The sequence below is a fragment of the Chionomys nivalis genome, chromosome 8 (genome assembly GCF_950005125.1).
Source record: "Chionomys nivalis chromosome 8, mChiNiv1.1, whole genome shotgun sequence".
In the NCBI taxonomy this organism is placed as follows: domain Eukaryota; kingdom Metazoa; phylum Chordata; class Mammalia; order Rodentia; family Cricetidae; genus Chionomys; species Chionomys nivalis.
This window is the reverse complement of record NC_080093.1, coordinates 47,973,558-47,991,047: the sequence shown is the minus strand read 5'-3', so window position 1 is coordinate 47,991,047 and position 17,490 is coordinate 47,973,558. Positions and strand designations below refer to the sequence as shown.

At 50.9% G+C, this 17,490-nt stretch overlaps 2 protein-coding genes across 4 annotated transcripts in view; one reads left to right on the top strand and one right to left on the bottom strand.

Moving 5' to 3' along the window:
* Positions 1-214: 214 nt before the first annotated feature.
* Zfta (zinc finger translocation associated) lies at positions 215-8,665 on the top strand. Its single transcript, XM_057778627.1, has 5 exons — positions 215-892; positions 2,911-3,402; positions 4,079-4,468; positions 4,741-5,301; positions 5,491-8,665. The coding sequence occupies exons 1-5, from the start codon at positions 754-756 to the stop codon at positions 5,952-5,954; spliced, it is 2,046 nt and encodes a 681-aa protein (XP_057634610.1). The 5' UTR covers positions 215-753; the 3' UTR covers positions 5,955-8,665.
* Positions 8,666-8,814: 149 nt separating this feature from the next.
* Rtn3 (reticulon 3) overlaps positions 8,815-17,490 on the bottom strand; it is a 54,958-nt gene continuing 46,282 nt past the window's right edge. For all 3 annotated transcript variants that reach the window (XM_057778626.1, XM_057778623.1, XM_057778625.1), the window contains 6 exons: positions 17,023-17,230; positions 14,390-14,528; positions 14,027-14,096; positions 12,800-12,846; positions 11,381-11,439; positions 8,815-10,776 (listed from right to left, as the gene is read on the bottom strand). In XM_057778626.1, coding sequence (XP_057634609.1) covers positions 10,731-10,776; positions 11,381-11,439; positions 12,800-12,846; positions 14,027-14,096; positions 14,390-14,528; positions 17,023-17,230 — 569 coding nt within the window. In that variant the 3' untranslated portion in view covers positions 8,815-10,730. The remainder of the gene's footprint in view (positions 10,777-11,380; positions 11,440-12,799; positions 12,847-14,026; positions 14,097-14,389; positions 14,529-17,022; positions 17,231-17,490) is intronic.

Here is a 17,490-nt window from a genome sequence, read left to right as displayed (position 1 = left end):
CCGCCCTCACACGGCTCGGTGGAAGCCTCGCCCCGCCGCCCCTCCCCGGTAGAAGTCAGAGCTGCCAGCGCTAGCCCCAGGCTCCCGCGGGAGGGGGCGCGGCGGCCCCCACGGCTCCACCCTCTCCGCGGGGCCGCGGCCATCTGGGGCCCCTGCCAGGCGCGTCCGCTCGGGGCCCGCGCCCAGCTCGCGCGGGAGGACAGGGAGGCACCCGGAGAGGGGCTCCGGGCCGCCGCACCGGGCTGTCCCCTGCTAGCCAGCTGCGGAGAGCTGCTCGCGGAGATGCCCCGAGGGGGCGGTGGTTGAAGCGCAGCGCAGCGGACTGGACGCGGGCGCCCGTGGTCGCCTCGGCGACTCTTTACAAACCAGAGCTGCAGCTGCCGACGCGGCGGGGCGGGCCCGTGAGGGCGCTGAGGTCCGTGCTCCCCGCGTCCGTAACAGGCGCCCACTGCGGACTCGTCACCTCCCGCCTTCCCCGCGCCAGCCCCCCGCGAGCTGGCAGGAGGAAATTGCGCGCGGCCCCTTTAAATTTACCCAGGAGCCCTTAAAGGAGCCCCAGGGGCCCCAGACAGGAATCCCCACCCCGGTCCAGCCCGCGCCGCCGAGCGAGCAGCCAGCCGTCCGTGCGGCCGGCCGCCCGTGAATGCGCCCCGCGCCCGGGGGCCCCGCGCACCGAGCGCCCTGCGCGCGCCGCCGCCGGCTCCGCGGCCCCGCGCCCCGCCGCCCCGGGGCCCCCGCTCCTCAGCACAGCGCATGGAGCCCGGCGGGGACCACCGGAGCCGGAGCGGCGGCGGCAGGGGCGGCCCCGGGCCCGCAGTGTCCTCGGCACGGGGCCGACGGCTGCCGCCCGCTTCAGCGAGCGGCGGCGCGGAGCCCGAGGAGGACGACGGCGGTAAGAGCTGGGCCCGACGGTCTGGGGCGGGGGCCCCGGCGTGGGGGAGGGGAGGGCTGCGGCTCCGGGCCCCTCTCGGCCGCCGAACAAAGCGGGGGACGAGCGCTGGGCGGTCGGGGGCGCCACCTGGCGGGCACAGAGCGCAGCTGCAAGGCCCGCGGGGCGCCCCCCGCCCGTGCCAGGGTCTGCCCGCCGGGCTGGGGCGGATCCCGGCTCCTTAAAGGGCCCCGCGGCGCCCGCTTTTGGGGGGCACCAGCGACACGGGGGACGAGGCGCCGGAACTTGCGGCCCCCGCGCCTTCTCAGACTCCCAAGTGGTCTTTCTTTTCAAAGGCCTCCCAGCCCCCCCGGTCCCTCTCTGGAGCTTTCCCCCGAGTAACTCGGGATTCCGCTGATGTCGGGTACGCCGTCCCTCTCCTGTGTGGCCTTGCTGGAGACGGGAACTCTTCCCTTCACGGTTGCGCTAAGTGGGGGGGGAGCACAGCCTACGTCCTGGGGGTCCCCTCTGCCGTCCCCCACGTCGGGAAAGTCTTAAGTAAGGAGTGGGCTCGCTCACGAAGGTGGATGCCCCCTCCTGCCCGTGCGCTGTGGTGTTTGCCCCAGTTTGTCAGCTGTACCAGGACCGGCCGGTCCTCGTTGACTCTTAAAGCGAACTGTTTTTTTTCTTTTCCTCCCTGCTGCAGGGTTTTATTGCCTTATCAGCGAAGGTTCGGTCCTGACTGTTCCTTACTCTCTGAGCTCTCCTCCCCCAAAGCCCCCCATCCCCTTTTGTTTTTAAAAGAATCTCAGCTCCTCCTTTTTCTTTTGTATTTTTTTTTCTTTCTGCTCTTAAAGGGCCAGTCTGCCTTCGACTTAAGGCTCTCGCACTGGAAGGATGCTTAGTAGGATGCTAGTTATCCAACCAGTGCGCTTGCAGACAAAGGCGCGTAGGCCCAGAGAGCGGACATGACCTACCAAAGGTCACTGAGCAAGTCACCAGTGAAACCAGAAATTGCATTTTCTATAGCTCTACTTAAAAAATAGTAATAATGATCATGAAAAAAACAAACCAAACGCCACACGGACAGGAGCTCTCTCTGATCTTGTCTTTTGTTTGACTCTGGAATTCTGTACTGAGAGAATGACCAGAACTTGCCTGTCTAGTCTTTGTGGCCAGGAGAACATTTTCTAAATAAAAAATGATCAGCCAGCTCTGCGGGGAGGATAAGGTAGGGCTGTGGATGTCTTTTTCAACCAAGTGTAGGAACACTAGCAGGTTGGTGGGACCCAGAAGTGCCCACCTTCCCGATGGCTGGGCAGTAGCCAAGTCCCTGCCAGCCCAGATGAGATAAATGCCTAGAAAGACTTAATGGGTTTGCTGGGTGGCGAGTGCCCCCTGTTTGTGCTGACTACCATGTCCAGTAGTCCCTCTGGTGGGCCTCCTACTTTGCCTTTTCAGGGCCATTGGGCCCCCTCAAATCTGGGGAAGCCTGCATCTGAGAAACTCCTTTCCTGGAAGTGTTGACAGCTCTGTCTTAGGTGTCCATCCCTCCAGTGGGAGAGCTGACATTTCCCACCTATCCCTAAACTGGTATTTACAGGAGGGCATATTTGAGGTATTATTGGGCAAAGGGACCTTTGGGTGGGGCCCTCCTGGTGGGGCCTCAGGTGTGTGGGTCTGAGCACAGATCTGGGTGCAGACAGATACCTTTGTTCACCCTCCCACTGCTCTCTCCATTCCGGCCGTAACTGCCCAGCCTGCTGATCTCCTAGCTTTAATCCTCCCGGTACCTATGTAGAGTAGCACCCTCCCTGGCCTTCAGCTAGGAGCTTGCACCGTACACACATCCTTTTGTTCTCGATCCTCTTTGTAAGGGGTATTTTGACTCATCACCGCTTCCCTTTCTTTGCTCTTGCCACCCCTTGCTTGCCCTAAACTCCCCTCCCCCACCTCCCTTTCTCATGCTTCCAAATCAAAGCCTTGGGTCCTTTCCCTGGAAATTGGAGATTGAGAATGTGTCTCCCTTTTCCCTTCTTCAGGACAAGCTCTTCAGCTGGAAGGGGGTGCCTTGGGGTCCTGGGGGAGTACCCCCCTACCCTCCTCCAGGGCCAGGGGACCAGCATCTTCAGGCAGGAAATACTCAGATCATTGTGAGGCTCGGGCCTCGAGGCCAGGAAAGAGCCGCATCCCTGGCAGGGACCATCGGCGCTACTACCACGACCACTGGAGACTGGAGTACCTGATGGACTTCATTCCCTCCCGGCACGGCATGGTGTGTATGGTGTGTGGCAGCTCCCTGGCCACCCTCAAGCTCAGCACCATCAAGAGGCACATCCGCCAGAAGCACCCCTACTCCCTACATTGGAGTACCCGGGAAAAGGAAGTCATCAGCAACAGCTGGGATGCCCACCTGGGGCTGGGGGCCTGTGGTGAGGCTGAGAGCCTAGGGGCCCAGGGGGCTGAGGAGGAGGAAGAAGATGAAGAGGAGGAGGAGGGGGCCAACCTTCAAGCTTGCCCACCCAAGGGCCCAGGTAATACAGAATATGAAGAGGCAGGGGATTGTAATAGGGCTGGGGGATGGGGGCGGGCGGGCGGGCAGCTTTTCTGCTCTGTTCATTCATTCATTCGTTCATTTTCTGATGTATGCATTTATTCATTTATTCACTTGTTTGTTTATTTATTTATTTAGAGCAAGCCTCTCTCTGCTCCTTTGGGTAGATTCTGTTTACTGCCCTTACTGTTGAGTGTAGGGAGGGATAGTGGTGTGGGGGTAGTCTCCAGCATCCTTGACAGTGTAGTTGGAGGAGCAAGGAGAGAGTAGGGGTGGGAGGGGTAAGTTGAGGAAAGGGCTGTGAGTTGGTGAGGGAAATGGGGGTGTAGTGTTAGAACAGTGAAGCCCAGGGAAGGGAGGCTGGGTGGAGGATTAGAGAGAGGGTGTTGATGAAGGGAATGGGTGTGGTGGCACGTGCCTGAAATTTTAGTAGAGTGGAGGCAGGATGAAGGGAGGCAGGATGATGGTGGCTGCATAGAGTTTGAACCCTGCCTAGGCTGTATGAGTTTCTGTCTAAAAAACAAGAGAGAAAGATGAGAGGAGAGGAAAAGACAAGGAAAGGGACCTGAGAAAGAGGCTGTGTGTGGAGCACCTGGCTGTGGTGGGGGTCTCCCCAGGGGGCCAGAGTCTCAGTTGCTTCCCTCCAACCCTTTCAGGCAAAGCCCCAGCTGGTGGGGGCTGCCGGCGCCAGCGGCGAGGGACTCGAGGGGGCCCAGTGGCACCTCGGCGCCGGCGCCTGGCAGCCTCCCGAAGGGCTGGGGGCAGCAGGGGAGTGGGGGCCCGGCGCCTGGAGCGGAGGCTGAAGGAGTCCCTGCAGAACTGGTTCCGGGCCGAGTGTCTCATGGACTACGACCCACGGGGGAATCGGCTGGTGTGCATGGCCTGTGGCCGGGCACTGCCGAGCCTGCACTTGGACGACATCCGTGCTCACGTGCTGGAGGTGCACCCCAGCTCCCTAGGGCTCAGTGGCCCCCAGCGCAGTGCCCTGCTGCAGGCCTGGGGTGACCAGCCTGAGGCTCTGTCCGAGCTCAGCCAGTCCTCACCAGGTGCGAGGCTGTCCCAGGGCTGAGGTCCCTTTGATAGTAGGGCGGCAGCATGGGAGCTGAACACAAAATTGGGAGGCAGGGACGTTTGGTTGAGGGCTGCAGGCTTACTTTCCCGCCACATACAGACTTGCAACTCCGCACCCCTCTCTCTCTGGCTGGGGCCGGCTAGCTTGGGGCTGGGGTGAGGAGCAAGGATGGAACCCTCTTGTGTGGGTAAGGGCAACCCAGCCAGCAGCAGGCTGAGGCCTTCTCCTTCACCCCTTCCCCAACAGACGACGACCTCGTCCCCCAGGACCTGACCAGAAAGAGCCGGGACTCCGCCCCCGCTGCTGGAGCCCCCTCCTCTCAGGATCTCAGCCCCCCAGACGTAAAGGAAGAGGCTGGCTGGGTGCCTGAGAGGCCCGGGCCGGCAGAGCAGGAGGAGGAGGCCGAGGAGGGCGAGGGAGAGGGCCAGAGGGCAGGCATCTCGGTCCGGCCTCGGAGGGGCCGAGACCATCGCCGCCACTACCAGGAGCGCTGGCGGCTGGAGTACCTCATGGAGCTGGACGGTTGCCGGCGCGGCCTGGTGTGCATGGTGTGCGGGGGCGCGCTGGCCTCGCTCAAGATGAGCACCATCAAGCGACACATCCGCCAGCGCCACCCGGGCTCCACCAGCCTCAGCGGGCCAGTCAAGGCCCTCATCGCCCAGGAATGGAGCGAGAAGGCTGCACACCTGCTGGCCCTGGGGCTGCCCAGCCCGGAGTCCCCCAGCGACCCTGTCGCCCCCAGCACAGCCTCAGCCTCTGAGGAGGGGGGAGGGGCGCAGGAGGCGGAGCCAGAGGAGGAGTGGTGGGGTGAGCCTGTGGAGGGCCAGAGCAGCTGGCAAGGGAGAGCGGGCAGGGACAGAGGGCTCGGAGGGAAGGGTGGTGACAGTGGAAGGCTGCAAGGAGAGACGGGAGGATGGGGCAGGAGGATCAATGGAGAGTAGGGATGGGGCCTGATTCCTGCCCACCGCTCTAAGGCAGCTCTTTGTTCCTCCCCAGGCGACGCGTCGCTGTCCCCCGGGGCTCCATCGGAGCGGCCTGCCGAAGAAGAGGAGGATGAAGATGACGGTCAGGAGCCCGGGGGGCTAGCCTTCCCGCCGCTACCACTGCCCCCGCCGCCACCTCCCCCGCCCCCGCCGCCTCGCAGTCGGGAGCAGCGGCGCAACTACCAGCCGCGCTGGCGGGGCGAGTACCTGATGGACTATGACGGCAGCCGGCGCGGCCTGGTGTGCATGGTGTGCGGGGGCGCGCTGGCCACGCTCAAGGTGAGCACAATCAAGCGACACATTCTGCAGGTGCATCCCTTCTCCATGGACTTCACCCCAGAGGAGCGCCAGACCATTCTGGAGGCTTACGAGGAGGCGGCACTACGCTGCTACGGCCACGAGGGCTTCGGGCCACCGGCCCCGGCGACGCGGGACGGCGGTGCGGACCTCAAGCCGGGCGCAGTTTGTCGCGCGTAGCACTCGCTCTGCGCTGGCCTGGCCCTTGGCAGAGAGACCCTGCAGTCTGACGCTCGGTTCCCCTGCCGGCCGGGCTGGGTTGGGGTTGGGGAGGCGCTGCCGGCGCGCACTGGCCCAGGGGTCCCGGCGCTCTTAGCTCGGGGGCCCGTGCTTCTCGAAAAGCCAAAGCGCCTCTCCAGCGTTCACAGCGAACGCTCCCGACCGCACCCAAGGGCGCAGCGCTGCCAGGCCAGGGTAGGGGTGCCCGCAGTCAGTATTAGGGCGCAGGGAAGTCAGGAAGGACGCGCTGGCCGCTCGCCCTGGCCGGGGCCCGTTCTGTGCGGCCTTGCACGACCGCAGGTGCGGCTCTCGGCTCCCAGGCGCTGCTGTGGGATCTGAATTGGTATTCTTGGCCTCTCAGAAGCCCAGGCGGCGGCAAAGCAAGGGGCAGGATGTGGGCGGGCGGAACGATGGGGCCCAGTCAGCTGCGCCAGCTTCCCGGGCTGACCCAAGGGACAGCGCATCCCATCCTGGGCCGCTGCCATGCCTTTGGGACCTGGGTCATAAAGGGATTAGCACTTTTCCTTAGCCTTGCCTGCTCAGAGAGCTTCTGTTACCCACCCAGTGAAAGCGGCGGCCGCGCTCCTGGTCTAGCGCCAGCGTCCTGAGAGCTCAGAACACGGGGCGGTTAGTCTGTTACTGCCACCTCTGAACGTGATTTGTCTTCGGTGGGTGCAACACCGGTTCTCAGCTCCCAGGGCCTGGGGCCCGGCCTTGGCCTCTGTTGCTCTTACTCATGGTGCCAGAAGGGCCCCTAATCTCCCAGGCAGGTCCGAGAGGGATGTGTAGATTCATTCTCCCGTGGAGAACAGGTGGTCCCGAGATCAGGCCCTTTTTTGCTCTTTGTATTTTATTTTGAAACTGTATTTAATGCTTTTTATATGAAAGGGCGGGGGGAACTGGCCCAATCACCCTTATGTGCAAATGTCTTATTTATTATGCGTGTATCAGAGATAAGCTGTGCGGTGGTGGAGGGAGGATAGAGATGGGCTTGTGGCGAGGAGATTGGAGGATACTAAATATCCCATGATCACCTGGCTTTGTTTCTAGGTACAGTGTCTGCTCTTCACAGAGGGAAGCCACTGCAGGCACTGTACCCTCCTTTTAAAGTCAGGGTGCGGTGGTCAGGAGATGGGACTTGGGAGGGGCCCTGGGTTCTGGGGCCAGTGCAGCCCGTGGTGAGAAAATAACAAGAAATCCCTTCTCTCACCTGCCAGAGCCAGAGCTCAAGGTTCAAGTGCCTCAGGCCCAGTTCCCTAGACTTACTGGTGGAGAGTTGGATTTTATACCATGGGTTTTATAGCATTTTTATATAATTCAAGATTGTCAGTGGGAAGGTACCCTGGAGATCACAAATTGATCCCTTTTAGAGAGAGGAGCAAAATTTCAAAACCCAGAAATTATTACTTAGCCAGCTAGGTACACGTCAAGAACTAGGACTAAAATCTCAACTTCCAGTTCAGTGAGCTTTGCACTATATTTCACTGCTTCCAATCTGGCAAGTTCTTTACCCTTTGGGCACTGCAGGCCCACAGCACTTGACTCCTGAGGGCAGCAAAGCATTGTACTTCTGGGAGTGAGGATGAAGGCAGCTTTCTGCACTGCAGGCCTGTGAGGGTGTGTGAGTGGGGGTTGGGGACAGGACTCCAGGTGTGGCCTACCTCTCTAGGAGAATAAGGCTCAGTATCAGTGCTTGTTTTGAAGCCATCACACATTCTGGAACTGGAACGGCTGCTGGTTCAGTTAAATTCCAGTTTTGACCAGCCAGAATTTTGGAGACAGTATTAAAATCCTGAGAACAGAGATTATGGATTGTGCCAGGCTGGGCACTGACCCCGCCCCCTTTTTTTAAATCCATGTTTTTAAACTGAGCACTCTCTCCGACCTCTATGCTATCTTTTAGAAACAGTAGGCAAAATTGGAGCTGCTGATTGTCATCGCCAGAGCTCACTGCTGAAGTGCAGCTTAGCTGGGGCAGAAGTTAGAAATGGTTTTCCCCTTGAGAGGCAGCCTCAGACTAGCATCATTTTAGGCACTTGGCAGAGGTAGATCCTGGGTCCACCTGATTACCCACAGTGCATTCTGATCGACCTTTCTCATACAGCTGCAGCCTAGGTGGTTGTCTGGCAAGTACCTCTGCAGTGATTCTACCATGAGTGGACCTAGGGCCTCAGGGGTCAAGGGGTTGGTGGGTCTCCTTCTCTCGGGATTCTGATTGAACAGATGAAATTCCTTCATTGTTTTGTTAATGGTATGCTTGCTATTATGGTCCATATGTAAATGTTACTCTGGATACATATTTATATGCCATGTTACTTAGTGACACTATTCAAGCATTTGTATGTGTATTTGTGAAGTTGTTTGCATCAGTCATTGAAAAAGTATTTCAGCCTAAGTTTTCCCGAGAGGTATGCTGAATAAAATCTTAAAAGTCTAGAATGAGTCACAGCCAACTCAGTTTTGGGGCAGAGCAAGTCAGATGAGTTCTGATGTCAGACCAGATGTACCATGACCAGCTCAGTTTCAGCTTTTGGCAGTGTGTGGCCTGTAGGCTGCTTCCTGTGGTAAGTGGGGACCCTTCCCATTCCCAGGGTGGTGAGGCTGAACCAGGCCCTTTCACTCAGGTCACTTCTAAGGTCACCATTTATAGGGTCTCTACTCCATTTTAGAAACCAAATGTGGTGCAGCTTTGCTCAGTGCCGTGGGAATCCTTGCAATCTTGGCAGTTCTTTTAGAGAGTTCCCGGAATGAAGGTGAGATTAAGTGAAAGCCTTTTGCTCTCACTCCACCCAAACCATGGGAGAATAAAGTTGGAGACTGATGAGACAGTCACTGTGTTCTTTATTTATAATTAATACATCAATTTGCAGTTTTACAGGGATCAGAAGAGCTCCTTGAGGCTACTGTATTTTTATGTTGCACGCACAGACACGTACACAATTTCATTAGTAACTTTTTCATCTATAGATTTTTCTTAAAAAAAAAATCCTGTGTGGCACAAAAATCTTTTCAATTATTTTAACACAGCAGCAACAAAGAAAAGAGCCAGGTATGGAGGCTTCCAGTGCAGAATGGGGTCCCTTGTTGGGAGACCCCAAAGACCATCAGTGCATTCACTTCCTGGGAGGGCAGAGGATGGTGATGGAGGGTTTTCTACAATGGAAACCAAAAATTCAAAATGAACAAGGGCAAAGAAACTAAGAAAATGGAGTAAGGCATTCTACCTATCAAAGTCCCTAAGTCATTTCTGAAGAGGCTCCATTCCTATTTTTACAGTCACACAACTTGGTGACTACCAAAGACCACAGCCCTTGAAGTCCCAGCCCTTTTTCACAACAGACAGGGCTGAGAACTGAAGCTGAAGGAACTCGTTGGATGCCTGTTTACAAGCTGATTAGATTCCTATGAAGGGGAGATGCAAAGTCTCAAATAAAAATCAAGATCTCCAGTCAATCATAAGTTATTCCGTTGTCTAGCAACATCTCCTGGTCCTGCCTGGCCACCTATAACGTAAAACTTCTCGAAAATATTCTCCAAATGAGCACCATAGGCCATGGTAGGAACTATGTCATAAATGTGTCTGAAAATGGAGATCTCCTCAGAACAACATTCACTCACAAGCTACTCAAAGCTACATCTCGAATCTGGAAATGGACCTCCCCTCTAACCAAACGAGGCCTCTGGACTACAGACACATGACCAGTCCTCAGGCTAAACTAGCAAAGTACAAGTGGAAGCAGCAGTGGAGGAGAAAACAGTAGGGAAGACACAGAAGGAAGGCTTTTCGTGGTCTTGTATCTCATTCCCCACAGACAAAGATAGGATTAATAACTCAATGGCTGGGAGCCCACATGCAGATTATTTTTCTTAAATTTATAGCAGTGTACAGCAGTTACAGACATTTATTTCATAAGAAAAGTACAACCATATTTATTAAACTTGAGGTAAGGTGGACAGGGGAAAAAGGGAGAAGCACATTCTGGAATGATTTCTCAAACCAACACTCACATTGGTATCCCAGATCAATGACTTGGACACTGCCCTCCCAGATGGCAGTCTTTCCTTCCCTAGGAAGAGCAGCAGCAGGAAGGTGACTGCTGCCCTCCTGCTGACTGCTCCACCCCACTCTGTTCCCTCTATTTCTCAGACGGAATTCTGGGGAAAGGGAATTACCTCTATCACCTCTAAGTTATTCAAAGCTGACAGTTCTTTCATTTAAGGAAGAAGAAGAGCAGGAGTAGCTGCTTAGGTCTAAGGCAGGAAGGTGGGACTGGAGGGCCACATAAACCCAATGGAAGAAAACCCATTCCTGCCCTAGACTAGACATAAGCTAATCATTATTTCCTAACTTAAAAAGAAGGCCAAAATTATAAATGGGAATTGCATACAAGTCCTTGAAACTAGATAGAGGACCCTAGAGACATTTTTCTCTTCTTCTTCCCCTTTCATAGTACAGGTAAAAGCTCCGCTACTGCTATGGTCTGATTAATTCTATTAATTTGATTCACTCTTTATTCTTTTGGGTTCTAAGAGATCAGTTCTTATTTCAGTCTAACACGTCTTGTGCTTGGTACTGAGGGTAAAGGGAGAGGAGGGAAAGAACACCAAATTAAAAAGAACAAACAACTTGGAACCAAGCTCAAGCTGATACTGAGCAAGTTCTTCATGGTACAAGTGATGATGTTATAGCTATTAAATGGTGTTTTAGTAACTGTTGCACTTCTGGCTTCTATGTGCTTATTCTGCCTTTTTTTTGGCGATTCCAGGAAGCTTTGCTTGGATCCTATTGAGGAAAGAAGAAGAAAACTGAAAATATTTGTTTTAAATATACATTTGTTCTAGATTTGTATTTCCTCTGGGATATCAGGTAGGGTTCAGCTGTTCTCTACCTGGAACAAGCTTGAGAAATACCACCATAGTGCCCCTCGAATTCACAGGGATCCACCTGCTTCTGTCTCCCAAGTACTGGGATTACAGGTGTTTACCACAATGCCAGGATCTAAGCTTTACATTATTCATTTACTAGAAAAGACAGGAAAGAGTTTCCTTAACTTGGTATATGAGAATAAAATAGGGTTAAATAACAAAAAAATATTGATTACTTCTTTCTTGAGAGTTAGTGGGTAGGGATGTTAAGTTGAAGTCTAGCCTAGTATATAGCAAGACCCTGTCTTTAATGCAAATAAACCACCCAACAAACCAAACTACTACAACAACAAAACCCAAGGATGCTTCTTAGCAAGAGGCTCAAATAAAATTATATAAGGTTTTATTCAGGGTGAAAATTATTTAACTTGGACAGTAATATTTTATGTAAGAGACTAGAAACTGTAAGGGAGGTATAGTATACATGGGAAATGGTGAACGTGGTCCCTAAGTGTACTTACTTTTCAACAATTGACTTGGTCTGATCCCGAGCAATCCCAACATAGTGATCAATCTGTGTCTTTAAGAAAAAAAAAGAAAGGAAGATTCAGCATTCAGCAGGGCTAAGAATTTTCTTGAAGGCTCTCTCTCTTTTTTTTTTTTGGTTTTTCAGGATAGGGTTTTGCTCTCCTTGAACTTGCTCTGCAGGCTGACATCAAACTTGGAGATCCATTTGCCTCTGCCTCCCCAGTGCTTGGATTAAAGGTGTGCGCCACCACAGTCTGGCTGCCTTTTTATTTTTATTATTACAATTTTTCATACAATATATTTTGGTAATATTCTCCCTTGTCCTAAAAAGCATTCTTCTTCTTTTTAGTGAAATCATTAAACCCCCACTAGTCATTATTCAGAAAAATGAAAATGATGTCTAGTTTTTCAAAGTTTATAAATTTCCGTTTTCAGATTTCAATTTATGCAACACTTCAAAATAATCACTCATCATTTGTAGAAGTAGGACATATGTGGTGTTTCCTTTAGCAACACTGAAGTACATTTTCTGAGTACTAGAAACTGTAGATTTATCTATATTCTGTAGTTGTTATATACTATGGCTCCTGGCAAGATGAACTCATTTAATATTAAAAAGCCAAAAATCTTTTTTGTTTATGTGTGTGTGTGCGCGCATGTGTGTGGAGGAAATAATTGTTTCTCTTCAGTTGCTCTCTACTTTGTTATTAATTAACTAATTAGTTAAAGGTTAGGTCTCATGTAGTCTAAGCTGGCCTATAACTTATTATGTAGCCAAGAAGGACCCTGAACTCCCGATCCTCCTGACTCCACCTTTTACATGCTAGGGCTACAGGTGTGTGCCATACAATTTATGTGGTGCTAGGGCTCAAAATCCCATGGCTTTGTGCGTATGAGGCACTTTACCAGCTAAGCTACAACCCCAGTCCTCTACTTTATCTTTTTCAGTAAGTCAGTCTCTTACTGAACCCAGAGCTCACTGATTTGGTTACAATGGCTGGCCAGCAAGCCCAGGGATCCTCTCCAAGACTAGGATTACAGATGTACATTATAACAGCAGACAATTTTATGTGGGTGCTTGAGATCTGAACTCAGGTAGGTCTTTATGCATCTTCTCCCTTCTCTCCCAAAAGGTCTTCTGATGGACAGCTAATCCACACAGCCCACAATGCAAACATCTGGACACGCTAACATTTCCTTGAAAGTGGGGTTTAGTTTTAAGAAGCTCAACTTTTACTATAAAGTATCTCTTCACTTTCCTTTTTTGGAAAGGATCTGTCACCTCCGTGACACAGACATATATCTTAGGCCTCCAGTCTTGCTGAAGGCATGATTCTCAATCTATTACTTTCCTTACATGAATTGAAGCCAGTCACACTTACTCAGCATTCTGCTTTTTGACAAATGCCTACCTTATACTTCTCATAGACAATTGGAACGCTGAAAACAAGCAGCTCAGCTGTAAGACAGAATCAAAACATGGCAAGTGCAAATGTGAGAGACTCAAACAGTACAGACATTTCTTCATGAAGTACAAAGAAACAACCAAAAAGAGAAAAACAAGACTGTTCCCAATTGAGAACAGCCTCATGATCTCCTGAGAGCAGATCATGGTAGTGCAAAAGCCCCAACAGGTTGCTTTCTTTGTATGATAGACTCAACTTCTGAACTACAGGAGTGGTTCCTAAAAGCAAGGTCCCCACATTTAAACCAAATCTAAGCAACTAAGTAACCCTTTACTTACAGTTGCTTTAAAAATCTCTCTCTCTCTCTCTCTCTCTCTCTCTCTCTCTCTCTCTCTCTCTCTCTCTCTCTCTCTCTCTCTCTCGACACTGAGACTGAGTTTCTCTGTATCCTTGGCTGTTCTGGAACTCATTCTGTAGACCAGGCTGGCCTCAAACTCAAGAGATCCTTCTGCCTCTGCCTCCCCAGTGCTGGTATTAAAAGCGTGCGGTACCATTGCCCAGCTTACTTTGAAATTTCTTTGTCAGACCATTTAATAAACAAAATGCCAGGTTACTCCAATACCTAACATACATTCTAAACACCATAGGCTGGCCATGTGGAATAAGTGGTTATGCTGTGTGCATGCTCTTTAGGCAAGCACTCTACCCCTGGATTACATCTTTTTTTTTTTTTTTTTTTTTTTAATTGAGGGTCTCATATGTCCCAAGTGGGCCTAGAATTCATGAAGCTTAACATGACACTGAATTCCAATCCTCCTGTTTCCATCTACCAAGTGCTAGGATTATAGATGTATACCATAATCCCAGCTTCCCCAGTCCTTTTTATAATTTTTACTTTGAGACAGGGTCTTATTAAACTGCCCTTGCAGGTTTGCTCCTGCCTCAGCCTCTTCCACTTTTTATCTAATCTATGTATCTATTTATTTATTTATTTTCCCCAAGACAAGGTTTATCTACGCAGCCCTGGTTGTCCTGGAACTCCCTCTGTAGACCAGGCTCCCATCCTCCCCCCCCCCCCCGAAGAGTTGGGATTAAAGGTGTGCACCACCACCTCCTGTCAGCTTCTTGAACAGTTGTGATTATAGACTGCACAATTTGGCCTGACACTTAACTTAGTTTTTATAGACTATGTCAAGAAATAAAGACATGGGTAGACTTTCCTTGTCACCTTACCAAGAATCAGAAGGGTGATTCCATTAAAAACAGCACCGACATAGGTCATCAGCCACATGAAGACAGCCAGCTGTGAAAGTCAATGTCAGAGGGTTAAGCAAGAATAGCGATAACTCAGAGCTCCGGCTAACTAGGTCTGTGTCATGCAGTGCCGTATGACACAGGTGCCCCTACTTGCACTTTATAGTCAGGAAACTGTCACTGGTCTTGGGTGCTGAGCTGGTGACTACTGCTTTAACGCTGTTCTTTAGAGGGAGGTGACAGCTTTTTCTGTGACACCTACCTCCCTTTTTACAGGCTTTCTCTTGTCTGATAAGACCCTCTATTTCCTGTTTTACCTCTGAATCACAGCCAGCAACTAACCTTCAAGGAGTCAACCAAGTCTTCGACCAGAAAGAGACGGATGACGAGTTTGAGGGCTCTGTTGACATGCACCATGGCAGCATTCATGTAGTTATGGAAGGCTTCTGAGGACAGGGTAATGTCCACATCCAGGTAGGCCCTTCCAAGGAAGAAGAAACAGTCACACGTATGACACGGAGGGGAAATTCTTCAACAACATAGTTGTCTTTTAATGGGAAACTGGCATTCTAGAAATCTGTAGGGGACACAGCTGCCCTTTAATGGATAAAAGCAAATATGCCAATTATCTATGAACTGTAGGGCTTTCATGTATAATGAAGAACTATCCAGAGTGGATTTATCAAAATACACTCTGTGGGAATGAAGATCAGATAGCAGAAGACTTGCCTGACATGCATGAGATCCTCGGTTCAATCCCCAGCATTATAAAGCAAACAAGGTAGAACCTAAAATTCATGTGTATGTGCATGTGGAGGTGTCATTTCACTAGCAATGTCCACGATTTAAAAACAAAAACAACTTTTTTTTTTGAGATGGCATTTCCCACTTGCCTGGAATTCACTAAGCAGGCTAAATTAGCTGGCTAGTAAGCCCCAGGGTCCTGCCTGTCTCCTCTTCCCAAATACAAGTGAGTACCACTCTAGCTTTCCAAAATACACTATTTTTAATGTGTGTGTGTTTGTTGGTTTGAATGAAAATGGCCTCTATAGATAGGCTCATAGGGAGTGGCACTATTAGGAGGTGTGGTCTTCTTGGAAGAAGTATGTCACTGGGGTTATGCTTTGAGGTTTCAGAAGCTCAAGCCAGGCCCAGTGGCTCACAGTCTCTCTTCCTGCTGCTAGCTGATCTAGATGCAGAATTCTTAGTTCTTTCTCCAGCACCACTGTCTGCATATATTCCACTATGCTATAATGAAAATGGACTAAACCTCAGAACTGTAAGCCAGCTCCAACAAAATGTTTTCCTTTATAAGAGTTGCCGTGGTGATGGTGTCTTCACAGCACTAGGAATCTGCACATGTGTACCACAGTATGTGTGTAAAGGTCAGAGGACACATTGTGGCAGTTGGTTCTCTCCTTCCACCATGTGGGTCCTGGAGACTGAACTCAGGTTGTCAAGCTTGGAGGCAAACACCTTTATCTGCTGAGCATCTTGCTGGCTAAGACCCTGTCTTAACAAGTTCTAGAATACCTTTTTTTTAAACAAGCACCACCAAAACAAAAACTAAAAGAAAAAAGAGAGCAGGGACTATCGCTCAGTGGTAGAACACTTTAGCATGTGTAAGGTCCTGGACTCAGTCCCTAATTTAGAAAAAAAAAGTGGTGTGGGGGGGGAAAGGGCAGTGACCACGAATATGCTAGGGCTGGAAATTACACTACACACTTTGTTCTTAAAGAGTGAGATCTTAAAAAAAAAAATGGGGGTGGAGTATGGGTAGGGAAAGGAACTCACTACATAGACCTGACTGCCTAGAATTTACTATAAAGATAAGGCTGGACTGAACTTAAAGCCATCTGCCTGCCTCTGCTTCTAAAATGCTGCGATTAAAGGTGTGTGCCACCCTGGTCTGAGACGTAACCCTATACTTATAACCTGTTCATTCCTCCAGTAGCTGAGTGCCGAGTGCCTGTCAGCTTTGAAGATACCTCGAGGAGCTCAAACTCTTGGAAGAACAGAAGAGTGGCAGGCATATGTTCTCTTTTCTGTTTATTAAGAAAGTACAAAAAGCTGGTCTGTGGTGGCACACGCCTTTAAACCCAGCACTTGGGAGGCAGAGGCAGGTTGAGTCTTCATGAGTTCAAGGTCAGTCTAGTCTACTTAATAAGTTCCAGAACAGCCCAGTATACACAGAGAAACCCTGCCTCAAAAAACTACACATACACACTAATTTACATTTTTTTTGGGGTGGGGAGCTTTCGAGACAGGGTTTCTCTGTAGCTTTGGAGCCTGTCCTGGAATTCATTCTATTGAGCAGGCTGGACTTGAGCTCACAGAGATCCACCTACCTGCCTCTGCCTCCCAAGTGCTAGGATTAAAGGCATGTGCCACCACCACCTGGCTACAATAAAAATTTAAGGGTTCAAGCCAGGCAGTGGTGGCACACGCCTTTATATTTCCAGTTTCAAGGGACTGGATGCCCTCTTCTGGCCTGCAAGGGCACCACATGAATATGTTACAAAGACATACAGGCAGGCAGGCAAAACACCCACATATATACACAATAAAATAAAAGTTAAAAATCGCCTCTAGACCTAGGGAGACTACAGAAGATCTAAAGTAACTCAGAAATAAAATTCAGAATAAAAACAGAGAAAACTCCTTGTTCTAGAACTAGGAGTTCTGTGTCTGGGCTTTACCATATAGGGCTGAGACATGGACACAGTGGCTGACTGAGGGCTGCCCTGGGCAAGCTATTTTGTGCCCTGCTCAGGATCTGCAGCTCTTTTTAGCCTTAAGTATGAGTCTCCAGCTAGTTAAAAGTTCCTAAACACTAACCTGGTCACTCATTAGGGTGACTGTAAGGTATTACGGCATCACTGACATCAATCAGCTGCAAGAGGCAGGTCAGAACTTCAGACCTGAGCAACCTCAGCAAACCCTCTACTGAAATGTATATTGTAACTTCAACTTACTTGAATGGATGGCCTTCTTCTGACTTCTGCACAGCTTGAATGACAGACTTGTAGACTCTGAAGCTGATGGTGACGGAGAGAAGAGCCAGGATGAGGTAAGAGACCACACTGATAACACTAAAAGCTGCCAGGGACAGCAGCATGATCAGCGTGGTGCCAAAGACAAACCCAGTCTTCTTCACATCTCGCCAGAAAATCAGATCGCGTACTGCCAAGAGAGAGGGAGTAGAAGTCAGGGAAGCAGGAGCACCCTGCCTGTGCTGTACATGTAGTAGAGTGTCCACCAGTACATATATGTACCATGCCCACTTCAGAGACGGGTCCACTGTGGTAAAGTGACATCAATCTTCAACTTTTTTTTGGCAGAAAAGATAATAGAGGAGGTCAAGGTAGTAACTTCAGCCCACAGTCCACTAGAACAGACAACACAGCAAGGCCCCCTCTCAATCAGTACATTAAATGAAAGTA

Bases quoted from the DNA above. Each gene is read 5' to 3' on its own strand.
- Zfta (XM_057778627.1), top strand. From the start codon at position 754: ATGGAGCCCGGCGGGGACCACCGGAGCCGGAGCGGCGGCGGCAGGGGC. The intron at 893-2,910 runs GTAAGAGCTGGG...TCCCTTCTTCAG, and splicing joins GCCCGAGGAGGACGACGGCG to GACAAGCTCTTCAGCTGGAA. The intron at 3,403-4,078 runs GTAATACAGAAT...CAACCCTTTCAG, and splicing joins TTGCCCACCCAAGGGCCCAG to GCAAAGCCCCAGCTGGTGGG.